At 44.9% G+C, this 26,446-nt stretch overlaps 1 protein-coding gene and 1 non-coding gene across 2 annotated transcripts in view; one reads left to right on the forward strand and one right to left on the reverse strand.

The window, feature by feature from the left end:
- CUX1 (cut like homeobox 1) overlaps positions 1 to 26,446 on the forward strand; it is a 398,353-nt gene that overhangs the window by 353,751 nt on the left and 18,156 nt on the right. The window contains exons 15-20 of the mRNA XM_077836870.1: positions 13,310 to 13,446; positions 14,361 to 14,427; positions 16,653 to 16,768; positions 17,335 to 17,451; positions 21,637 to 21,720; positions 23,963 to 24,019. Coding sequence (XP_077692996.1) covers positions 13,310 to 13,446; positions 14,361 to 14,427; positions 16,653 to 16,768; positions 17,335 to 17,451; positions 21,637 to 21,720; positions 23,963 to 24,019 — 578 coding nt within the window. The remainder of the gene's footprint in view (positions 1 to 13,309; positions 13,447 to 14,360; positions 14,428 to 16,652; positions 16,769 to 17,334; positions 17,452 to 21,636; positions 21,721 to 23,962; positions 24,020 to 26,446) is intronic.
- Positions 2,562 to 2,667, reverse strand: LOC144276731 (U6 spliceosomal RNA). Its single transcript, XR_013348310.1, has one exon. It is a non-coding gene; the product is annotated as a U6 spliceosomal RNA (small nuclear RNA).

Here is a 26,446-nt window from a genome sequence, read left to right on the forward strand (position 1 = left end):
TGGAAAAGGAAACAACCAGTAACTGTGGAATCTGTAAGTAAAGGTTGACTTTTAAATGACAGCCACTGAGTCTTGCAGATGTGAGCCCCTCTCAGATGTTTATGAAATCTCAATCCTGTACTGTACGTGTGGTCAGTACTGCAGTACTTCGATGCCAATGTATACCAATGTGTGTTTTTGTTTTTAAATCTTTTGAACTCAGCATACATTAGGCCAGTTTTTCAGCATAAATAAGCATAGTTCTATTTAAGTCAATGGAGCTGTGCTAATTGTGTAAATTTGGTCCTTGTCTTGTTAGTTCCTTTCCATTACATAAGCTTTAGAGTGCTGTGCACTGAATATGTATAATGTAAGCTACTGTCATAGTGAATTTTGGTAGCTTACTTGATTAGTCGGCTCTAATTTTGCAGTGACTACCTTGGAGATATTTCCAAGTGCATTGACAAGAAACTGGCTGTAAGAGAGACTGTATAAAGGACGTTAATTTATTGTAATGAGTGTGTTGTTTAGCCAAGATAAAAAGTTATTTCCTTCTGATAATCCTGCTATTCTAGATGGTTGTGATAATCTTTTCCAGCTAGTCAGACAGGCAGATGCTACTGAAGATCAGATCAGATCACCAGCCATGATTCTTTTTTCTCTTGTCCCCAGTTTGCATTGTTTGTATGAACAGTGCAAGTGACCTTTTAACTTTCATTTCCAGTATAGTAAACGTGAAAAAATAACTAATGGTTCATTGCAAGTTGGACAGGAAGGGCAGAAGCTAAAATGTATCTTGAACTTTTCAGGCAAAAGACAATGGGGTATTTGGTCTCAGATGCCACAAAGCAGCCTCTTGTTGCAGTGAGCAGTGACAGGGACATCAACATTGTCATAAAAAGAAAAGGAGTTCTTGTGGCACCTTAGAGGCTAACAAATTTATTTGAGCAAAAGCTTTTTGATGAAGTGAGCTGTAGCTCACGAAAGCTTTTGCTCAAATAAATTTGTTAGTCTCTAAGGTGCCACAAGTACTCCTTTTCTTTTTGCGGATATAGACTAACACAGCTGCTACTCTGAAACCTAACATTGTCATATTCCACCTTTCTGACCTGATCTTGGTGTGAGAGGCACACTTTGCAGGAAGAAAGGGAAGAGCATCTATGAGCTCTCTGTATTTCTTTGCTTTTGTGCATAGACCTGATAATTGTCCTGAATAGGGTATTCTCTTATTCTGAGACTGTAAGACAATACTGTACCTGGCCCATTCTCCCACTTTTAAGTTCTAGAGACATAGTAATGTACATAGGAAAGCCATTCCATCTTAAAATAGTCATGGACCTCTGTCTTTTCTGATCCAAGTGATTAAGAAAATTCATCCCCTTCTAGTGGCTCTCTGAAATAAAAGGAAAAAGTGGCAATAATTTATTCCTTCCAGATTGGTCCTTTTACTCATTTAGACTTGAATGAATTTGCTTACTCATCTGGGGCAGAAGAATCAGACGTCCATGGTTTGAAGATGAGAGGTCTTTTCTTGGTGCATAAATGTGTCAGCAGATGTTACCATTGGCTGTCTCTGGGCTCCTTTCTCCTTTTTCCTCCCTCCCCCAACACACAATTTTTATGGATTCCAGTGGGAAAGGCATGACGTGTGTCAAATGCCAGCTGATTCCAGAGTTCTTTGAGTGTTGCCATAATCAGTTTTCTCTTTTGGGGTGCACCTGTGCACTGAACCAGAACCCTTTGGAAAGATTTATGCTATATTCTGAAGGTCTGCAGAGAGACCAGTGCACTTCAGCCAGGAGACTTTTCTAATGGTTACAGCTGAGCTACAGATTGGGCAGATGTGCCTGAGCGTTACAGGGAGCTTTTAGAGAATGCTTTTCACAACTTTCTGACCCTCAGCTGCTGTCTTTTTTTGCCCCCTTTCTAAACTGAAGAAGGTGAGATGCTCTAGGAATGGTCTTGTGCCAGGTACAGATGTAATAAATAAACACAGCTTGATTGCTACTCATCTGTAAAGTGACTGACTAATCTGACTTCCAGCCTAGCTCTATCTTCTGGGCATATTTGTCGCCTAGGGTGGTGATCTGAGATCTGACTGGCCATGCCTCCTTCAGACACTATTAAAGAAGAAGAACTTGAAGTAGTTTGAACTTTTCACTGCTCAAGACAAAGGTCAGTTTGTCTGACACCTGGAACAGTCATCCGTGCAGAGTGGCTGTCTTTGTTAATGAAGGCCTGTGAGGCATCGTTCAGTATTTTATGGAAGACACCAGCCTTCATCTCATCAACTTTATGGAAAGCAGAGTGACAATATTTGGCCCCTCCTCAAATAATTGATTATTTTTTCAAAGTCAAATATCTCTACACTCCTGATGAGACTATTTTGGCAGGAGTGATGATGATGCTTCTGTTATATCATCTTCTATGAGAAAATACAAGTTGTTTTGGATTCTGACCTCTACAACCTCGTCAACAGGAATGTCCTTTACTAATGGCATAATTTAAACTTCAGTGAGGCAGGTACTAACTGGTACTTTGATAGGCAGAAAAGACTGATCTCACTGGAGATTTGTTTTTTTTTTAATATGGAATGCTTCACGAATTTGCGTGTCATCCTTGCGCAGGGACCATGCTAATCTTCTCTGTGTCGTTCCAATTTTAGTGTGGATCTGATGCAAGGCAGAAAAAGGAGACTACAGCATTATCAGCACTCCAATCATGTCTCCAAGACTACTGACCCAAACACTGAATTTCCTGCACCAAATAGTTACCTCTCAGATGTAGGTTCAACCATGATCTCTGTATCTATTAGAAGAGAAGCAGGGCACTAGGGGATGAGGGTGCCATCTCTCCCTTTCTTTCTTCCATTGCTGAATGCTGACAGAGAACTCTCCAGACCCTCTCAAAATGCATTGATGTACCCAAACTCAACAAAGAGCCTGAAACTAGCTCTAACTGATATGCCAGTTTGGAAGCTCTCCCATCAACAAGGATTAGAGCTATGACTCCTAATACTTGTGGACCCCAGCAGTGAATTTCAGACAGGGGGAACATCTACTGGGCAAGTGCCCTTCACCAAAGCATCTGAGGTGTTGGTTAGGGAGGTCAGACATCAATATCTTGCCTCCACAAAAAGAGCAATATGTAAACGTGATTTTCTTTCTGGGCTCTAACATCGCAGCAGGAGATTAATCTCATTGGGCTGCAAAGGCAGCTCCTGGAACAGATATTCCAAAAGAGATTAGAATGTACTTTCCTATGCAGACAAATATACATATCACCTTAACTGCTTCTAAATAACTATTCACAACAAATCAGTCCTAACTAGGGGGAGAGAAAAAAGAAAAGATGATCAATAAGCTAAGAATGTTGAGGTACCAGAAGGTGTCCTGACTTGCTGCTTCAGTGCCTGGGTTCCAGCCCTGGCTGTCACAGACTAGCTTTGACCTTGGGTAAATCACAGACTCCATGTCTCAGTTTCCCCATCCTTCAAGTTGGGATAGTATTGACCTATCAAATAGGGCCATTGCAAGTCGTAATCTCTGTAAAAGCATCTTCCTTCCAGTCAATAAAATAATCTTAGAACCTCCAAGCCATCTGTGTTTCAGTGCACTTCCATTCTGTCTGTCCACTTCTAAGAGGATAAAGATAGGGTGGTTGTTTTTTTAAAAAAAAAAGTCTCTTCTAGCCTGGCAAATCACTGCTGTTCTTGTTTTCTGCAGAGTTATCTAAATCCAGGGTGTCCAGGATATTTAGAAAACAAGCTATCAACTAGTGGAATCATAAAGCTTCCCTCTCATTTGTCAGGCCATATAATCTCAAACTAAATTGCTGTGGCATCTCAGTTTCCTCCATCTGTGGAAACAGATGCTGCACATGATTTGCCAAGAGAGTCCAGTCACTAGGATTATTTCCATGTCTTGAAGTTCTTATCACTCTGAGAACTGTCAGGGTTTCTTTATTATGAACATGCTTCTGATGTGTGTGTACATCTGCTGGATTCTTAACTACCATGGTTGAAGTGCCATCGGAGGCTCAGGCTGTCAGTATTTTTTTTTTCTTGATATTAAAGACAAGAATTTTAACCTTCAGTTTAAGGAGAAAAACTGTTCAATTCTAAAATTGACGATACTCTCACAAATGAAAAGGGTGGGCAAATAATTCAGCGCAAGTTGCTATCAAACTTAGCCAGAACATTCATGATTGGTCTAAACCTATTACAGTCAACCTTTTCGTACAATCTGTGTTCTCTTCCTTTGGATGTTAGTGTGGTCAGCCCTAATCTTTTCAAGTGGACAGCAAAATCCTTTTAAGACCCAGAAGGCCTGCAGATGCCTTCACCTATGATGCTGTCCATCAGACAGTAGTTTGGATTACTCACTGAAGAGCACTCAGCGCTAGCATTTTCCTTTTCAGTACTCTCTGGTCAGGAGATGCCTTTATTCACTCCAGTCTGCCAGGTCAGCCCTTCTGCTCATTAAATGATCCTTTTCAATAATCCCTGTCATAAAAGTCTTCTTCCTAAATGATCCAGTCCTTACAAGAGACTTGCTCCAACTCCCATTGTTGTCAATGGGAGTTGGATCAGTCCATAATTTGAGTAACTCAAAATGGTTCTAAGATCTCATACCAAAGAAATCAAGGGGACAGAGGCTTTCGTTTGTTATGATTTGACACCTTTCCTTTCCTAAATCAGGAAGATTCTTTGTGCCCTCAGTTTCTGGGAGGCATATTTGCACATGGCCACTTGCCCCTTAGTTATTTCCTTTTTCAGATGCTGGATTCCAGTTTTCAGTTGTGTGCATTTCATGAAAACTTTTCCCTCAGCCTTTTGTGTTTTCACTAAGCTCCTAACCATAATGGCTTCTGACCTTTTATCCTCATGCAAGCTGTCTGATTATTTAAGAGGCGTTTTCCATCACTAATTTCTATGACCCAGTTCTCCAACTGGGCCATCTCCTCCACCACCTGAAACATGCTCACCCAGCCTCAGCATCCCCCAGCTAGCTCTTTTCAAGTCAGAGGGGATTGCACACTAGGGAAATGGATTGACATTTCACATGCATGCCAGTTCTCATCTGACTGAAGTGTGTCATTTAAATTGCTTCCTGACCTCCAGGGACTCTTGTAAACATCACCCCATAGGCAATTACCCAATAGAAGAATTCATTTACCAGATGGAAGCCCCAATTTAGCTCTTATTCCCGTGACAGTGGTGGTTTTGCTAAAATCCAGGTGACAAGATTCAGGTTTAATAGAACAAAAGACGTACATGGAGGACAGCGTTTATAGCCCAGTTAGAATCAATAGTGGCAATATATCTCAACTACAATTGAGATCACCTTAAACTAGTTATCTTGCAAGGATTTAGGGCTCAATTCTCATCTCACACATGGGCATGCATCACTCAGCAGTCTGGGAATCTTGCTGTGCTTATGTCAGCTTGTATAGAAACCCCAGTTTCAGGATACACAATGCTGAGTGCCCATATGCCTGAGATGAGTTGTCTTTTCTCTAAACCAAAAGGATATTCTTTGCCAGGCTCATATTCCTGTCAGCCTTCTCAGGCAACAAAGGATGTTAAAGACGGTTTTGTCTTTACTGCGGTGGATCAGAATTCCAGCATTGTACAAATGTCAATCCCCAGCCCCTGGCATACTAGTTAGAGGAATCCCAGTGCCACCCACGACAGAAAGTCAGACAAATTAAATTACCTTCCCACCTCCCTGCTGGCGCAGAATTCCAATACAGTGCTGGTGGAATTAGAAAAGATAAGCAAACAGGATTTGTCTTGGCAATGGTACCCACTGCCAGTTACGGCTTATCTCATGAATGCTGCCAGTATTGTGAACAGTTTAGGTAGGGCTCCTTGTTGCTCCTCAGTTTTCATATCATTTACACAGCAGAATAGCTTAAATCAAATGAGAAAAGAAGCATGTGGCAAGATCATTCTGTTGCAATTATGCAAGATGTCTGTCTTTGAGAACTTTAATGTGATTTCTAGCTCTTCTAGTAAAATCATGCAACGATGCATTCAAAACTGTTTTGTTGAAATTACTAGATTTAGACAGAGGTTCAAATGTTACCTTTAGAGATGGGCACAACCAGCAAAATTCTTACTAGGATTTCATACACACCAAAGCTCAGGACCTTCGAAATCTGCAGAATTCATTTCAGCCAGCCTCTTGTTAGTTTTTATTTCAAAGCCATTGTGTAAATTTGCATATCTTTTTTTAAAGTAAGTATGGCACAATCAACAAGTCAGAAGAAAATTGAAGGCTTTGAGCTAGAATTTTTCCTAACAGCCATTGTAATGGGCAAATGGAGTGCAAAGCTGGTGGATATGGAAAACAAAGGTACCCAGTCAATCTAGAATCTGATAATATGCCTCCGTCTCAAGCTAGCTTCTCATAAACAATAACAGCTTCAAATCTCTATCTTTTGCCTCTTCAGATCCTCCCAGGAAAGTACAAGATTTTTCAGTAATATTCTATTTCCAGCTACATAATATTTCATCCTTGTTAGGCTGAGTCGACAGGTAAAGACCATTCTTGCTCCAGACAGCCCTAACATAGAGAATGACAGGTTTCAGGAGGTGTTGATATTTTGTTCAGGTTGCTGGTTGAGTGCATAAGATTGTCCAGTTGTTTCAGTTCATCACCACCCTTGACAAAGTGCTGGAAGTACTGAGAGCCCTAGTAATTCAGACTGAGTTGTACCTGTCAAGTATGCTAGAGGCCACCAAACTTGAGAATGAACAGTACAGTTGAGAATTCTAGTTTTCCCAGGACTTGAGCTTATTTGTGCCATTATCTCTTGCAGTATGTTCACTTGAAGTTGAACAGTCAATGAAAGCTCACTTATCTTAAACTGGTTCAATGCATATGAGAGCCTGAAGGGTTACAGTGAGTTCTGTTAAATGTGGCAACATACCGAAAATAAAACATGGGTATTCTTTTGTTCTAGCTGAAAGCTTAAGACATAGGCATTCTAACCCACTAACACAGGTTATTCTATGTACTGTGTGAAGTTAAAGATGACCTGCATAGACACAAAAAGGGGGTTGTGCCTCTTTTTTTTATTTTTAGTGATGATATTCGAAGCCTGAAAAGAGGCCTATTAAGAGGAAGTGTGGATTGTTCTAATTTTCGTTGTCTTTTACGTTAGAAACTCAAGCTGTGTCTACTGTTTTCCTGGAAGACACTCTGTGGATGACTGGAGAATCAGTAGAATTATGACATGGCCAGTACCAAGGAGTGAAACCTGAACAACTGAGAGAACCCTTTTTCACTCCATTTAAAATTCAGCCAGTTGAGGGCGGGGGTGGGTACTTTCCTTATTAAAAAAACTAACAATTTAACTCAAGCATCTGAAGAATATTTAGAAGGAAAGTTCCGATAAGGATTGAGAGAGCTTCCATTCGAGTCCTCTGGTCTGCCTAAAAACATGGAAGTCAAAAGTTCAATATTCTTGATGTTTCCAAGATTTGGAAACAAGCAGAGGGGAAAAAATATCTTTTCGGGGCTCTTTTGTACATCAAAAAATCCCACTGGCCCAAAAAATAAAATGCAAAATTAATGTTTCCTTTGCATGTAAACTTTGAGGCATGTACTTGTACTGACAGGGTCCCCTAAGCCACTGGAAAATGAACAAAAGGATGTTTTGAATTTCTTCTAGCTGGGCAGGCAATGTTGTCTTGTGGTCCGAGCTGGAAAGTGGGAGTTAGGAGATCTGGCTTCTGTTTCCAGTTCTGCTGCTGATTCACTGTGTTTCACTGGGCACTGTTGTGCCTCAGTTTCCCCATCCATAAAATGACGATAATGATACTGACCCACACGGTAACACACTTTGAGATCCCCAGATAAAAGATGCTGTACAAGTGCAAAATAATGTTGATTCATTTCTCATCCCTCTTACTTTGATGCTTTTATACTGCCGCTGAATGTGTCCAAGTAAAGATTCCTCAAATGTATTAAACTAATTTAGTTCTTGAGTCTGAATTAACAGTTGGCAAATCCAAGGTTCAACTGGCACCTAGACATTTAGCTGATTGTCCGACCCATCCCCATTTGAGGGCCCCTGTCTCTGAGCCCTCCATGGCCATCTCTCTTCCATGACAGGCTTAGCAAAACTTTGTAGTCCCTTTCTGACACTTTCCCCAAGAGGCTACAAGCACACAGTACCCAGTGAAACCTCTAGCAAACTTCCAGCTCTCTGTGCTCCTCCTCCCTCTACCACCCTCTCTAGTCAGTGCTATAATGGATTGCTTTATGAGTGCTACATTTCCCCATGCACAGGATTAAGATTAAAGGAAACATTTCCCTTTCCCTGGACTTGCCATTCTCTACAGGCCAATCTTGCAAGGTGCAGAGCGCTTCTACCTGCACTCATATCAATGGGGCCAGTCCTGCTTCTGTTGGGGTTAATGGCTGCTTTGCCACTGACATCTGTGGGTACAGGATTGGGGCCAGTGGACATTAAATGGTGCTGAGCATACTGCAGAATTGGGCCCTAATATTTTTTATAGGGAAGAGGTTTTGTTGTTTCCAAATATTTTGTATCTGGAAATATTCCTTTGAATATACAGTAGTGAATTCCAGGGCTCTCCCAAGTGCAAGCACTCTGAAGAGTAGAGAGTAACCCTCTCACATTTCTTAAGAAACAGCACCCTCTAGGGGGCTGTAGTTCTATTACAACTGTACAGATACTGCTGTTTGCTGATCATTTATACTGTATCTTTATATATAAAAGTTCTCAGCCCCTGCCCTAAAACGCTGGAGTGTTGTGTCATGGATTTCGAACATAGATGCAGCAAAAAGAAATAACTGGATTGTGCCTGCCATACATATCTATTTGTCCCTGTAAATATGCTCCGATCTTCTGCAGCCACCTGCTGTGTAAGTAGCGTTTGAGACGGTCAATAATAATAGTTGGCACTAATACAGCAGCTTGTGTGAAATGATCTCTCTGATTCACATGCCATTCCTCCTCACAATACCTCTGGGGGGTAGGGAAAGCACTGTTGGCATTTCACAGATGAGGAATACAATCATGCAGAAAAGGAAAGGGACCTCCAAGCCCAGGAAGTGAGTTAGTTTCAGAGCTTAGGCTAGGAGCTAGGTCTCCTAATTCCCAGTCTTGTGCTCTAATCTTTTGTCATCTTTGTTTATGCTGATAAATTATCTTTGAATTGCAGGTTTTTAAAAAAAAATCCAGGCCATGATGATTGGTAAGCAGTAGGAGTGCAGGGAATTCTGCCATTCTGGATCACTGGGCTTTGTGGGAATAGTGTGGCACTAGCAAGTCTGAACTTTCATAAATTGCAGATTCTAACAAGCTCAAAATCTCACTGTAAGACACAGTCAAACCCAGCAGATTTCACCTGGTTTTATGTCAAAAGCACATACCCTGCATGGTTTCAATGGGGAATCTACATCAGCCCAGACTCAAGCTAAAGGGTCCCAAACCACAGCCAACCTTTCAAGACTTCGTTTCAGGTTTGTAGTGAAGCTCCAAACCAGCAGAGGTTTGCATGCGATTTGGGCTTTTGCTGTAAACGCTTTGCATGACTCAAAATGACACCTGGATGACTGCAAAGAGGTGCTTAAGGACCTCTAAGAGTCTGCCCTGGCTTTCCAAGCACAGCTTCTTCACTTGGAATCTAAGCATCTCTTACTATCCAACTTTTGATAAATGAGCATTTTTCCTCCCAGCTGTTTGGAATTTTAGGCAAGAGATGGTTACTCACCCTGTGCAGTTGCTGAGATTCTTCGAGATGTGTCCTCCTGCGGGGGTCCCAGTGCCATTGATCAGAGATTTTCGGTAGCAGTGTCTGTCTGGGTCACACGCGCACAGTGATCATCTCGCAGCACCGTTAGTGCCTCATCTAACGTGCACAAGATCCGACACTCTCAGTTCCTTCTCAACCATCCTTGGCCTGAGACAGAGCACTGTAGCAGTGTCAATGAGAACCTAGGAAAAATAATTAGGATAGTTAGAATTAATTAGTGACATTTAAGTTTTAGTTCGTTAATAGTTAGTTTCTCATCTTTTTTCCTTCTTTAAAAAAAAACACAACTAATTATTAGGTGCATCATCAGTGAGGGACTCTACCAGCTGTTAATTAAGCTTTCACCCAGCTGAAAATTCATATCCTGTGGGCTTGATCCTATAGCCTTCACTGAGGCTAATGAAAGTTTTGCCTGTATGAAAACTGCAGGATTCAAATCTATATACCTTAGCAGAGTTTTTGATAAGGTCTCCTACAGTATTCTTGCCAGCAAGTTAAAGAAATGTGGATTGGATGAATGGACTATAAGGTAGATAGAAAGCTGGCTAGATTGTCAGGCTCAATGGGTAGTGATGAACAGCTCGATGTCTAGTTGGCAGCTGGTATCGAGCAGAGTGACCCAGGGGTCGGTTCTGGGGCCGGTTTTGTTCAACATCTTTATTAATGATCTGGATGATGGGATGGATTGCACTCTTAGCAAGTTCACGGATGATACTAAGCTGGGGAGAGAGGTAGATATGCTGGAGGGTAGGGATAGGGTCCAGAGTGACCTGGACAAATTGGAGGATTGGGCTAAAAGAAATCTGATGAGGTTCAACAAGGACAAGTGCAGAGTCCTGCACTTAGGAAGGAAGAATCTCATGCACCGCTACAGGTTGGGGACCGACTGGCTAAGCAGCAGTTCTGTAGAAAAGGACCTGGGGATTACATTGGACAAGAAGCTGGATATGAGTCAGCAGTGTGCCCTTGTTGCCAAGAAGGCCAATGGCATATTGGGCTGCATTAGTAGGAGCACTGCCAGCAGATCGAGGGAAGTGATCATTCCCCTCTATTCGGCATTGGTGAGGCCACATCTGGAGTATTGTGTCCAGTTTTGGGCCCCTCCCCACAGAAAGGATGTGGACAAATGGGAGGGAGTCCAGCGGAGGGCAATGAAAATGATCAGGGGGCTGGGGCACACCACTTACGAGGGGAGGCTGAGGGAACTGGGCTTGTTTAGTCTGCAGAAGAGAAGAGTGAGGGGGGATTTGATAGCAGCCTTCAACTACCTGAAGGGGGATTCCAAAGAGGATGGTGCTCGGCTGTTCTCAGTGGTGGCAGATGACAGAACAAGGAGTAATGGTCTCAAGTTACAGTGGGGGAGGTCTAGGTTGGACATTAGGAAACACTGTTTCACTAGGGAAAAAAAAGGAGTACTTGTGGCACGTTACAGACTATTTCACTAGGAGGGTGGTGAAGCACTGGAATGGGTTCCCTAGGGAGGTGGTGGAATCTCCTTCCTTAGAAGATTTTAAGGCCCAGCTTGACAAAGCCCTGGCTGGGATGATTTAGTTGGGGATTGGTCCTGCTTTGAGCAGGGGGTTGGACTAGGTGACCTCCTGAGGTCTCTTCCAACCCTAATCTTCTATGATTCTATACCTCTAGTATATTGTTTTTTACTAAGCTTAAACAGCTAGAGAGCTGGATTTTCCTAATACCAAGAGACATAGATGGAGTCCATAAGTGGTAGGTACATGATCGTATCGAAAGAGAAATTCATTTGTAGTGCAGCAGGCCCTAATTCTTTCTTAGTAAATTGAAGACGCATTGATTTAATGATATTCTCTGTGTGTGTAGAGATGTATATAGCTATGCCATTAGTGATGAACAGGGACTTTCATTCTAAGTTCCTAGTTTTGGTCATCTAGAGATTGTTTCTTGCATAGAAAAATGCTTGTCATGTTTTAAGGTGTGATTTTATTCAGAAAACATCCTAAAATTGGCACATTCTTACTATTGACTCTTACTTACTGGCTTTGTGTACCAGTCAGATCTGCTTGGTCAACTAACTTTAGGAACAAAAATAAGCTTTTATTGCTGCTTATTCCTGGCAGCCCTGCAGAGCCAGCCCAGCACAGAAATGGGGAGCTTGTGTACATCAGCAGAATTGGTTGGCAAGTTCCAATCGGTGACACGTGTGGAAACCCCCTGTACACAGTGTTGTTTTCCAGGCTTGACACAGGGCAACCATTTAACCTGCAGCTGCTTTAACTGGTTACAGTCAGTAAGAAAGACCCTAGCCTGACTCTCAAATCCCTGGCTAAGTTTTGTTGTTACTTGTGAACTGAGCGCATTTGATCTGGAAACACTGAGAGATCAAAAACGCGAAGCCCCACTCTGCCATTTTCACAGCCTCACTTTCAGAACTGCATGTGGGTGATTTTGTTCGTTTTGCTCAGGAATCTCAAAAACATTTTCATCTTAGACACATAATAGGGATGGGTCTGAACCAGAATGCCACATCCAAACCCTCCTCCGGAACTGTGTGGAAGTTCTGATCAGGTTCCATGCATTACAGTGGAGGAGTCTGTCTACTTAGCCTAAATTAAGCCCTTAATGTGTTTTGCCAGTGGAATAAGCTACTTGAGCAATACTGACAGAAATTCTCACCTGAGAGCAGACAGTCCTGAGCACATGCAGGAAGTTATTATTTTGCTGAGCTTCCACTGTATTGAGTTCCAGAGCCCCAGATATAATGCACAAGCCCTGGCTCTTGCAAATGGGATGTTGTGCAGCTCTTAGGCTAAATGCCTTTTATAGCCCCTGCCATTCATAACTGAACTCAGATGGCCACTGTGCAAGACCAAAACAAGGCTGCGTTGCCCCAGTTCATTGTCCAAGCATGTGGTTGTGGCTGGGTGTGTAGCATGCATTGGGAACCTCTGCAGAAAGCTATTCGGCAGCACTGTTATCAATCGTTTACACGGCACCGGCACCCGAAGGATCTGTATGGGTAGGTTCCTCCCTCATAAGCCTGTAGAATCCAAAGGGACTAACAGGACAATGCAACAGGGTTGCTAGTACATCATTTAGGGTTCTGGGTCTCATGATGTAAAACCTTCCTTCTTCCCCACAGCATGGTCTGTTTTTTGAAATGAGAGAGGTGGAGGAGAGTGCTGGCCATTCAGAAAGCTACAGAACTTTCTGTACCCTTCAGAAATAACAATGACAGAGAATCAGGCAACACATGGGAGTAGATAATCTGAAATCAGATCAATGAAATGAATGTACAGGGATGGTCAGTTCACAGGAACAGATGATTCTATCTGCAGCACTCGGTCGAAAGCTGTGTCAGGTGTGGTAGAGTACAGCCCCAGGATGAAACCTGGTTACCTGAGGAGGCTCCTGACACCATGTTAGGCAGCTGAATTTGCATATTTCTTCTAGAGCAGCAGATGCTGCATGCATCAGTCCAAAGGGGAGCTGGGTGGGATGAAAAGAGAGTTAGGTCGAGGTCCTCCACGCTGACCAACCAGTTTCGCTGGCTTTGTTTTTCAGCACGCTGTGCTGAGCTGCAGATCCAGTTCACTGAAGCCGTTTCTACTGTTGCTGATCAGAAAGAGCTCATCACCAACCTGGAGCGTGACCTCAGCACTATCCAGTCCATGTCTTCGATGCATCGCCCTGATGCTGAGGTAATTCCAAAGGTTTCCTTCCAGTTGCTGACCCGTTGATTACAAAAGCTTTATTTGCTTCAGTTCCTTTTCCTCTCCCCCACTTCTCTGCCTTCCAGCCCTTCTCCTTCTACTATTCCAGATACCGTACATCCCTCAAAATCTTCTCCATCATCCCACTCCCATCATCCTTAAAATCCTCTGTGCTACTCCAAGCTAGGCTCTCAGTTCTTCATTCTCTCTGCTGAGTTAACTGATCTATAAAAATATTTCCTGCTCTAGTTTCCCTAGGCCCCAGAATTCATCTCTGCCTCCTTACGCCCAACTCTAGAATACAACTCAACTGTATTCCACTCAATACAGTGGAAGCCCAACTGAACTCAGATTTGGACAGAGGTGCCTTTTTCCTTGTTCGGCCTACCCTTATTGGGCTTGACACGTTAGAGCCATGTTTGCTCTCCTGATTTCCATTCTGATGTTTTCCTCACCCCAGACTCCAGTTCTCCCTGAGCTCTCTCAGATGCTTCTGGCGTCTGTTGTTTCAGAGTCTGCCTGCATTCTGCTTCTTTGCACATTTATATTCAGGCCTTTTAGGTGGGTTGAAACTTCATGCTGCTGGCTGGACTGAAGCACTGGGTACAGCCAACCGGAGTCAATGCAATGAAAATGTCCCTGAGGCAGGATATCAGAACTTTGACCATTGTCATTTCCACAGTTCAGCCCACGAATTTCATAATGTGTAGCCCTCGTTCCCAGAATATGGGAAAGCATAATCTTAAAACCACCACCAAAGAACCTGGTATGGGCCACAAGTGGGACAGGAGAATGCGTTTGATGAACTATTGCTCTGATTGGGTGTGGGGCTTCCTCACCTTCAGACCTGTGCTACTCACCTACACTAAGAGTTCCTATTCACATCTGATTTCTCCACCCAGGGTGCTGCTGCTCACAGTCTAGAGACGATTCCAGACCCCATTAAGGAAGCTACAGCCCTCTTTTATGGTAAGAGCCTGGACTGAGTCCAGGTTGTGCTTTGCTGTTTGGTAGCTGTGTGTTCCAGGGAGTTCAGCACAGACACTGGGGCTTTACATACTATCTGTGGAGTCCATACACCAGACACTGAACTTGCTGAGTACCTAACTGGGTCGCATTTGTAAGTAGTAAGTTAACCATGCAAGGGAAGCAGCTGTGTTATGGGAGATCCAGTTGAAGGGTGTGCTGAGGTTTGCTGAGGCACTGTACTGCGGACAGCTGGTGGGGATTCTCCGTTACCTTAATGGTCAGGACCTGTGCTTTCAGAGCTGAAGAATCCATTCTATCCTGACGCTCAAGGTGGCCATGGTGTGCAACATAACAGCCATTCATTCCGAAGTAGGCACGGACATTTTATTAAACTCTCCTTGGGCCTGGTTTTCAGGAGTGTTGAGCACCTCCATCTCCTGTTAGCTTCTGGGAGATCATCTCTCAAAATCAACCCTTGTTAGCCATTGTTCCTCAGCAAGTTCTGCCATCCTTTTGCTGCAGAAGAGATTCACCTGCATGCAGAGGTTCATTCCCACCCTGTCACTAATTTATTGTAGCAGATTTGTCTTGTTGAAGAACAAATGCTGACAGTCTTGGGAAGGGGTTTAACCAAGAATACTTGCTTGCTTGGTTTTCACTGTGCAGAGTCGCTGACTGTTGCTGCTTCTGATATTTTCTCCCTAAAGTACAGCCCTAGACAATACAGCAGATCAGCTTCCCCCTGTAGCTGCTCCACTGTTCCTTTCACATACCCATAGAATTCAGACTGAAACTAAAATCCCCGCACTTCCACATTTGATCATTCCACAGCGAATCCCCTCCAGAGCCAGAGAGCTAAATGTTTCCTTTACATTTGCTGTTCGCTGCAAGGGCTGTGGGAGAAAATGAATCAAATAAATGATGACTGTTGGCTCCACTGGAAAAGAACCCATTTCCTTTCCTTTTTGTTTAGAAAGGTTTTTAAGTAGAATGATAAACAATTTCATGGCAACGGTTCCACCAAGCAAAAACAACCTGAAGCCACCCATCCTGCTGCTATGAATAGCTCCACTGTGTAGACTTCGCTGCCTTCTAGGACATATTTATCTTCTGCTGTCCTGTGTAAACCCCTAGAGATGCCTGACCGCATTCACAAGGCCAGTGGCGGGGACAGCCATCCAGTGGGGTTACGTACTCATGAGAGTTCTGACCCCAGTCACAGCCAGGCATGTTCCAGGCAGCTTCATGATGCAGTTCCCAGTCCCCAGCGTAGGAAATAAACAATTGTTTTAGCCCAGCAAGCAACCAATGAATTTTTGAAGAGCGATGAAACAGAGGCACTTTGTTAGGCTATGGTGAAAAAAATAAAGTGATTGGCACCATTTCACAGGCTTTGGAAAGGGACAGAGAAGGGGCTGAAGAGACCTTTGCCAGTGTCTCCACTACTGCAAAACCTGCCCCAGGAGGGGAGTCAGTGCAGCCCAGAAAGTGGGAAAGATTCACTGGATAGGGAGTGTGACCAGCCCAGCCAGGGATTGCTGGGAACCAGCACGTTGTGAGCAGGTGCTGCGGGCAAGTGACAGTGCCTTCTCTCCTAACAGGGCCAATGGGGTTGCCTTGGGGAACATTTCCCCCTAAGGTGTGTAGAGATTAGTTGGCCCCAGACAATAGGGATAATAACACCTACCGCCTGGGGAGAGTTAAGTTTTGATTAATTACTAGAGCTGGGCAGGGAACAGTAATTCCCTTTCCCAGAGGATTTTTAATGTTCAAAATTTGGTTTCATTCCAATTTGCAATGGAAAAAAAATATTCAAAGTTCTCCGGGAAATGGAATTACCATTCTCCACCCAGCTCTACTGGGAGTCCCGGCTCCAGGTCTGCCTGGGGGGCTTCCTAGGAGCCTGAGAGCCGAGGCTGCTGGGGACTGGGGCAGGGCAGCTGATAGGAAACTGGGCAGGTTTTTATTGGAACCCTGCCAGTTTCCAAAGGAATTTTGTAAAAATTGAACAATCTCTGCAAAACATTTCAATTTCAGTGAATTGGCGAATTCTGAGAGAAAAAAACGTTTTATCTAAGTTTTTCCATCCAGCTGCATTAAATAGCCATCAGTGAAGTCCTTTGAACCCTCCGGTGGAGGGTGCCATAGAAGTGCCATGTGTTATTTATCTTCCTTGAATGTCTGCTGACTGAGGATGGTCTCTCACGGTTAGCTCTGCTTCCTAGGTTATCCTCAATCATCTCCCAGCACTCCACTTCCTGAGGGGCAGATGGATTCCCTGCTGTCCATCATCTCTAGTCAGAGGGAACGCTTCCGTACAAGGAACCAAGAATTAGAAGCGGTATGTTAGGCTGCTTACAAAGACCTGACTTTGGAATGCTGGACCTGGGTTCTATCCCTGTCTCTGCCACTGGTCTGCTGGGTGACCTTGGGCAAGTCACAGCCCCTCTCTGCCCCAGTTTCCCCATCTGTAGAACAGGGATAATGATACTGACCTCCTTTGTAAAACACTTGGAGATCTACTGATGACAAGTGCTACATAAGAGCTAGGGATTAATATTATGGTAAAAAGACACTCCCAGCCATGCATTTCTGGGCAGTTATTGCACTTCTTAGGGTTGAAGTCCATTAGGACTGTGTTGAACCCCAAGCTAGAGTAGTTCTCTCTCCCTATTTTTGTTTACAGTCATTCATTTTGATCTGTGGTTGGAGGGACCCTCCTTTGAGGTAAACCCTTTGCTGATTGTATCTGTTCTTTGTCTCTGCTGTCCTCAGCCCAGCAACTTACACAGTGCTTGGGAGGGGGTTTTATTTCTGCCACAGGACAAGTTAGGTCACCATTTCCCTTCCCAAAGAATCTGCAAACCCTGGGCCCCCAGCTAGGAGCATTTGTTCTGTGCGTTGCAGGAGAACCGCATGATGCAGCACACAATGCAGGCTCTCCAAAGTGAACTGGACAACATGAGAGCTGATAATATCAAGCTATATGAAAAGATCAAGTTCCTTCAGAGCTACCCTGGCCGGGTGAGTGCAGAGCCTGTCTCCATCTCAGCTGTTGTCCCTTGGAGGCTAATGCTTCCCCATTCTGGGAGATCCACTGCACATACTGGGGAACTGGAAAATACATGTAACTGTCTTTGTTCATTTGCAAAGGACTAAGTCGGTTAGGATGACACTGAATCTTTTCACTCAAACCTGCTTAACCGATGCCTAAAACCACCATCAGACCACAGTAATTGCCTATCCTGGCTGTCCAGTTCCTAGGCTTTGGGTAGTCCAAACTTTCCATGATTGGGGACACCTATATAAAGCCATAATACTATCTGTAGGTCACCTTATCCTTTTTGTGTGGAGTAGCTTGATAGAAAGTTGCCCCTATAAATCCTACATGCAAGACTCAGAATCATACAAATTGGAGATGGAAAAGATCTACAATATCAGGCCACTTGGGCCATCTCCCTGCTGCTTCAGGATTGTCCTCTACACCTTAGGTCACAAACACACACACCCCATCTCCCTCCTGTATAATTGCTAATGTCTGGTTTTAAACATCTCACTAATGGAGCTACCCGCTGAGGCCAAGAGTTGGCCTTTCCTGCCAGAAGGTGCCAATGCAATATGCTTTGGTGTTCACACACTTGTTCTCCACCTGCAGGGTCATAGTTGCTCCTGACTGGCCTGGCACCAAGGAGTTAAAACAAATAACTCCTGAAATTATTCAGAGTCTGAGAAATAATTCAGCCGGTGTCAAAAAGTGACTCACTCTTGCGTCCCACCACATGTAAGAGTTGTACTGAGGAATTTAACAAAGAGATTTATGTGGCACGTGTTCCCTATCACAGAACAATATGCTCATTCAACTCACTGATCTCCGGAACTGTGGAGTGGCGACCTCTGAGATTACAGTTCGTGACAAAAGGCTTTGTTCCCTGTGCATTAGTCACCAGTTTTCTGCGCTTTCCCCTGCACGCTACGTCAGAGTGGCAACTGATTTCCGTTCTTCATGTGCAATTGCAAGTAATGACGGGTGACAGACAGAGAGAGAATCACCCCTCTCCTGCTATCCTGAACTAGAAACTCTGTAGTGCCTCTTACTGAACCCCTTCTGGCCAGCAGGGAGAGCTCCTCTCCTTCCCAAGGTGCGAGCCACTGACCTTTCCTAGTACAGAATGTACCAGCAATCCTGTGGGTCTGTCATACTCAAAAGTGGAGAGGCTAAAGCACGTAACAAGAGAGAATAAGCCTCTCAGTAATACACAAACATAAAACAAATGCGTAAAGGTGTACACGGCCACACAATACTCCAACATCGCTGCTCAAGCAATATTCACCCATCATCTCCCCTCCTTGTTGCTTGCTAGAATGTCTGATGTATGAGGACTTTCTCCCTTGGCACACAGGTGGGATTTTAATACGCAGAAATCTCCCTCCATGCCAGTGGTCAAAGAGACCCTCTCACAACTGTTAAGAAAACTGCTTAAGCTCACATTTGAAGAGCTTTTCATTGTACCTGTGTCTTCAAGCTGCAATGTCCAGTTATGTCCAAACCTTATGTGATAGCTCTAAAATGAAACTAGATACACTGTAGGAAAGCTGTCCTAAAAATCCGCTTCCTGTCCTGACCTGCTGGGTGGTGGTGGTCTCTGCTGTGCTACAGATGCTGTGTTTCACCCCAGAGGTGGCTGCATTTCAGTAGTGGGTGAACTGAATCCATTTTATGGATCAATATCTTTAGATTTCTTTGGGATCCTTCTGAGGAAGGTTCTATATATATTAAAGACCTAACCCTGGGCATCTCTTCTTCTCATAAGGGACGAACTGGGTTGGGCCTTATGCTGTTATGTTTACTTTTCCTATTAAAATGGAAGAGTGTATCTCTGTATTTACTACACCAGAATATCATCCTCATTGTACAAGGAGCACTGTATCATGTACAGCAAACCACCATGGAGGGTGACAACATAGAGAACCTAATGAGACATGTGACTGGTTAAAAATAATAATCAAAGACCATAAAATAAGGCATGCATATAATGAATGCATGAGTCCTAAACTGGGACCTAATCTAAGCCAAGGACTCTGAGATGCAGTGGCCTTTGTATCATATTCCAGAGAATAGGGGCATATTCACTAAAGTTTATTCAACTTGGGATTTACCCTGCTGAGAAGGAACCACAAGATCATGGCTGGGTGACTGGGCAGAACAACAAGGAACATGTAGTAATGAGACTTGAAAGACATCTTAAAGGTCAACATCATAATTTTAAAATCGTGATGATGACAAAGACATTGCAGAGATGGAAAAATAGGGGACAGCTGGCTAACAGCAGCATTGTAAATATGATGCACCTTCATAATTAAAGCTTGAGGCAGGCAGATATGGAATCATAAGACACCAATGCATAAATAGAACAAGTTGACAGAGCACCAAACTCCAGCACCCTAGGGGATTCTACATTTTTTAGTTGCTATGTTTTAAGCCTACTTAAACCCCCAGTGGCAAAGAAACAAGTGGGAAAATCCAAAAGCAAGAGCAGCAAATGGGACCCAAGCATGAAAAGTTAGCACCAAATCAGTAAATCTGCACATACCAATTCTTGGAAATTATTATCCATTCAGACATGCCGTGAGATCCAATGCATTGTACTGACTCTGTGTCCACACTATGCACTGTTTGTATGAGCTAAAACGCTTTGGAGGAGGTCATTGTTTTACCCGAGTACATCCAATGTTGTCAAGGAATTTGGGGAGGAATCAGTAAGTGGGCTTGGAATCTGGATGATATTTTAATAAGTTGGAACACAGTTTGCAGACTTGTAGCCTCACATAGGGCTTTCAAGAAGTGCTCATTGTTAGTTTAATCCAGAGCTGGCTATAAGGTTATGAAATGGGAACTTCCATACTGGGAGAAACTTGAGATCAGGATGTAGTTTACCTGAGAACATAACTTGCTTAAATAAGATCTACATCTCTCACCCCCTTTCAGGGGGTTTTCACAATTTCCCTTGCCCTTTTGTCTGCTAATAGATGTGTGTTTAAATAGTGTTTTCATTCCTCTGAGCCCCTCTCCCTCTCTCACCTGATCTGTCAGGGATATTATGCTGGAGTTGTGACATCCTAAGCATTCCATGGCAAGAACATTCTGTGGTGTTGCAAACAGATAATTCTGACTTTGTTGTTCGATCATGCAGCTGAGGAGGTGGGCGGTGTAATATGAAGCTGTTATTTACCTAAAACAGGAGCAAAGGAAATACAAAACTTCTGGTTAAATTAAAAGGTTTTGTTTAAATGGCCTTTTCTGCTTTGCTTGAGTGTGCAAGACCAACTTTGGAGCACTGATCAACTCTGCCATAGGACTGAGTTTTTACCCTGTGCACAGACTTGCACAGACTACCACCATATGTGCAGTTGAGCAGGGATTGTCTGGGGTGATGGGAGTGGGGCTTGGAGTTGTGAGACTTGGATTCTAGTCTTGATTCCCCATTGCCTAGTCACTCCTACCTGTGCAAAGAGTTGTGCTCCTGAGTAGGAAGCATTTTACACCCACTCTGCACTGGGGTCAGTGACTATCACCGGGGGCAAGGCAGGGGAGAATCAAGTCCTCTCTGCATAACCTTGGGCAAGTCACTTGATGTCTCTGTGCCTTGGTTTCCTCGTTGGTAAAGTGGGGATAAGATCACTCAAGCCCTTTGAGGTGTCAGTGTCCCAATATAACTATTGCTAGAACGACCACCAAATGCAAAATCTGCTCTGCAGTGGCTCAGTGTTCCATCCCAGCATCCAATTCCTGTGGTTCGGCCTAAAGGAATGAACCATGCATTTATGGGGTAGGATGCTGAATCCACTTAAAACCTTCTCAGAGTGATAAAGTCTCTTTTGAGCTCTCCAGCCCCAATGTGTGCGGGCGTGTGTGCAAAGGGCAGAAACTTGGCGGAATGCCCTTAATTAATTAAGGTGCCCCTTTTAATTACAAAAATTAATTAGGGAGAGCAAAGAACGTTGCCTGGCTAAGTCTTCTGCTTCCCCATTGCTTGGGAATGAATGTAGAGTCCATGGCTCACCCCAGAACAGGAGATCTCCAGTGGGTGAATGGTGCTGCAGGGAGCCATCTGCTCCCAGGAAAGGACGGCGCAGAGAGTAACTCTTGTGCCGCCCAGCCCAGCTGTCAACAGAGGCGAAGGAAGCTAACTTCTTGTTTGATTCCTGTAGGGTGGTAGCAGTGACGACACGGAGCTCCGCTACTCCACCCAGTACGAAGAGCGCCTGGACCCCTTCTCCTCTTTCAGCAGGAAGGTATGGAAAGCCAGAGAGGTTCTCTGCTCCCGAGGGCCAAGTCTGGCAAGGGGCTGAGTTACCCTCCCCATGAAGACCACGAGGGTTGGGCGCACTGAGCACCTCATTAGATTGGGTCCTAAATGATTAGCACACCAGAACATTTTGACATTTAGTATCTTAGTTAAGAGTGTGTGTGGGGGGGGGTGTCTCTCTCACGCTCTCTCACTCTTCACGTTCCCTCCAGGCTCCACCTCTCCTTGCCTCCCCCCCAAGAGTTAACAGTGGGTAGCTCCGTTCCAGGGGACTGGCGTGCACAGGACACGCATGTCCCATAGCACTTCGTGGGCAGCTCAGGGCATGGGCCTACACGTCTTCTCATGTGGTGCTCTTTTGAAGCTGGTAGCTGAAGAGCAACACCAGGGCTTTGAAAGGCTCATTCTAATTCATAACCATAGACAGCCCTTAGTCACAGAATGGCTTTGGGGAAAAGTGGGGGTGGGGGTGGGCGGGTGGGGGTGGTGCTCCCCTAGTAAACTCTCTGAAGCTGGATCACAGCTTTGTCTCCCATCCTGTATTGATCCGTAGCCTAAGCATGACAAAGGGGCACTGCTGTATGTTTGGTGGCTGCTGTAATGTTCTCGCCCAGCCTGTGCTGGCGGAAGAGACGTCTTGGTGCATGGGAAGGGAAGAGGCCCCTGGCTAGCCGCAACAACCATGGAGCAGGCTTCCTTACCCAGGCCTGTCTCTGTTCCCAGCTGTCTGGTCTGGGCCTATCAGTGAGGGAAATGCCTTCCAGGGTGATGAACCAGGCAGTTAGAAAACAGGGTGTTGCTCTATTGGGTCCACTATAGAGAGACATTTAAAATGGCATTTTTCCATTCAAGCAAAAGTTTTCACACACATAACCCTCACCACCCCCAAACTTCTTAGACTGAAGGAGTTCTTTGGTTTGGGGGGGGGGGGGTTTGGGGGGGAAGGGAGGGAATTATTTCACAATCCCAGGGCCAAATACAGCTTGGAGTAAGCACATGGACCTGTTGTGGGGGTTCCCAAGCCAGTTTCAGCACTGATGAAGCAGGGTGGGTGTTAGATGCTGTGTGTAACTTGGACCAAGCTACTGGATGCAAAACAAGAGTAACCTACCATCAAGGGGGTGTAGCTAGAACAGCAGCTAACAAGAGGGTGTAAGATAAATCTAGCCACCCTCATGCACTTCACCGTGTACTTAGACCATCCCCAAGCCTCCTGGGGGCCCAGTTCCGTTCCGCTGTAGGAAGCACAGCCCCCTTGGCTCCAGTAGGAGTTGAGCCTTCTCACTCCAGTGCTGAATTTTACGCCAGACAAAATCCCCAAATGCTATAGGCTGCATCTCTCCTGCAAACACTCTGAATGGAAGACCAGCGTGAATTGCATGACTTAGCCACTTGCATCTGATGGGTTACACACACCACCCCTGAGTTTGGCCCATTCTCTAGAATTCAGTCTTGCATTTAGCTTGCTGCCCAATGCCAGCCAAAACCTCTCCTGTTCTCCAGCTGGATGGAGCATTCTGTCCACTGGGATGCTTGGGAGCAGGCTGGGGACTGGGATTCCACACCCAGAGCATTGCTGACCATGGGGTATGGAAGAAATTGCCTTGTGCTCACTCAGTCTCTCTGTACAACCAGAACCTGTCAGTTCATGCAGGGTCACTGTTCATCCTGCTGTTTTAATCTTAAAAAGTCCTTTCCATATTCCTCCCTCCCAGCACCCCGGCAGGAAGGCAGGTGGTATTTATCCCCATTTTACAGATGGGGAAGCTGAAGCAGAGGTTGAGCCTTGGGCCTGACCATTGAAGGAGTCAGGGTGATAACGCAGTAGCTCTAGGCTCCCAGATGTGTATTGAGACTATCTCTCTGCTCTATAGCTGCATGGCCCAAATGCCAACGGCAGCAGAGTAATACTGACTGGGAAAATTGAGCAATAAATAATCACAGTAACAAGGTGGAAAGAAACCCTTTGTCCCTTCTGGACCCTTTGTGAAGAGGCAGGTAGTAGCTGACATCTGGACATCAAACCGCTAGAGTAAGAACATTGGAGAGGGGTAGATTTGGGAGTAGAGGGCAGTTAATCTTGGCCTACCACTTACATCCCTCCCTTCCATGAGAGGTAGGAAGTGCTGCTTGGTTTTTTGGCATGCAACAAGCCTCCCCTATATTTCTCCAACCTAAAATGAGCACTTCTAGCCCCAAATGAAACCTCTTGTGCCATTTACTTTCAGGAACGCCAGAGGAAATATCTGAGCCTCAGTCCTTGGGATAAAGCTACCCTCAGTATGGTAAGTGCTGGCAGGTCACCTACAGTACATAATTCTCTGTCTCCATTTGTTGCTCTCCTCATGCCAAAGAATTTGCTGGTCTCTTTGCTTTCAACAAGGACCTTCCTTCTTCAGAAATTGCCAAACCTCACACACTCCTGTGTACAGGGTTGCACACTTTCAGATCTTTCACAGAATTTTCCTTTCTGGGTTTGCTGATTGCCATTCAAGCCAGCATTGCCCCCCTCTGATCCTGTGGCAGAGCTACAAATCATGCTGTACTTGTGACATCCTAGTTTCAGACACAATGGCACCAGGCTGATGTCCCAAATACAGAACTAGGACTTCTCTGCAGCCAGTTCTTGCATGGGAAGATGAGCTGTGAAGGAAACTATTTTTTTAAGCACAAATACTTTCACTCTTAGCAAATGGACCTCTAAAAAGTAGCAGCCAAGTACATTTTCTTCTGGTTATAAACATTTATCTCACGTCAAATACGCTCTGCCCACCTCCTGTTTTCTGAGCCCTTGAGCACTGGGTCCCAGCTCAGTGTGCTCAGAGTGGATCATTTTATATATGTTGACACCACTTGGACCTCACGAGTTAATAAGGACAGACAGTCGCTTCTTCCACTCTTAACTCTCCTACTGAGTCTTTGCAAATGGTTCCACTTCAGAAGAGGAGATAAGGACAAATGTTTCCTCTCTTGTTGTCCCTTCATCAGGGTGTTTGCATCACAGCTGACTGGATTCCAGAATGGCTGAGGGGGCAAAGCTCAGATCCAGCCCATGGCCACATGACTCACATGACATGGTGTCCTGAATCGGGGTAGGAGGGGGGCAGATGGTTAACTTGCATTGGCTTTCATTTAAGAGAATGTTCTTTTAGAACAGTTTGGCTTTTTCCCTTGACATCAGTTAAAGGTGACTTTCAGAAGGTGGTGTGTAGTGCACAAAAGGTGATGTGTTGCCGGGGGAGTGTACAGGGAAGATGTCTCCTTTCTGCTGCTGTATAATGGATTATGGAGGCCTCAGTGGTTGTTTTAAAAATCTTCTTGTTTTCTGCTCTTCAGTTCTTTGTTACCCTGCTTTTCCTGGAAGACTCGGGACAACTGGACACTTACTAGAAGGGGGAAATCCCAAGTACCAAGGAAGTGAAACTGGAATAATTGAGAGGGGAAGAGATTTTTAGGCACTGTTTAAAAGTCTTAGGCCCAGATTCTCCTCTGCAGCTGAGAAGCACACAGCATGCCTTGGCAAGAGCGGTGAAGTTGGCTTTAAAGCCTCCTTTTATACTCCCCTGGTCCTGGGTCTCAGTGAGCCCGACTGGTCCCCCACTGTAAGTTAGCGCATCCCTCCTGCTGCTCTAAATTGCACCAGCAACCAACAGCCCTAAAGGGGATGCAAGGGCAGCTGGGGATCAGCAGCGCATCTGGACACCTTAGTCACACCCTCTTTTCCTTGGTCACACGCCTTCCGCCAACCACAGCAGGGGTGGGGAATAGTGGCAGCCGAGGAGCCACTATGCCTACACCAGCTCTGCACCACTGATGACGCCCCTATACAAGGAGGGTTGTCTTGAATCTGACTTAGGGCCCCTTGATCTGCAGGGCCGGGGGGACAAAAGCAGGATCCAGGCCTTTGTTTTTGTCAGCATCTAGTGAGCTCATATGCTAGGAAAGAGAGATTCAACCGCCCACCCGCCCCCGCCCATCAGTTAAGGGCTAAGAAAGCTCCTACCCGTTCTCTTGTCCTATGGCAAAACAAGAGAAGACTTGACATGCGTGATATTCCTGAGCTGAAAAACTTCCAAGTCTCCTTCATCCACAGTAAGTCAGCAGGAAGTTCCCACCCTATACACACGAACTCTGGCTCCAGCACAGATGCTTTCTACAGACGTGCTGCTGGGGGGGAATAATTTCCCCCGGCTCCTTGCCCTGTGATCAGTCATTCCCTGACATTACAAGCACTGTAATACGTCACCTGTTAGAGCAGCTTCCAGCTGAGGAGCCAAAAGCATCTGACAATCGCCAGTTGCTTGAAGGCCATGACTTCACTGCCAGAAACAGCGTTGCTTTTACAGCAAGATGGCTAACACGAGCCAGCTGTCTCGCTGTAAAATCCTCGTGCTCAAGGCAAAGTGGTTTTTACCTTGCTGTAAGTAGGCGAGTTCAGCTTCATGAGGGGGCACGTTGTTGACCTCATCGAGCCACATCAAGGTAAAAACTACTTTTGTCCTGTCTCCACTAGGATTTTACGGCGAGATGACTCACCTGTGTTAGCTGTCTTGCTGTACAAACACCCCTTTCTGGCAGCAAAAACATAGCCTTGGCTTCAGAATACCCTGTCCTGTTGCATGCATGTAACACTCCTGAGTGTTAACCTCGTGTGACACAGGAGGAAACCGAGCAGAGGGCCTGGTTCCCAAAAGATTGGGTGTGCAATGGCA

Source organism: Eretmochelys imbricata, chromosome 17 (assembly GCF_965152235.1).
Source record: "Eretmochelys imbricata isolate rEreImb1 chromosome 17, rEreImb1.hap1, whole genome shotgun sequence".
NCBI lineage: Eukaryota > Metazoa > Chordata > Testudines > Cheloniidae > Eretmochelys > Eretmochelys imbricata.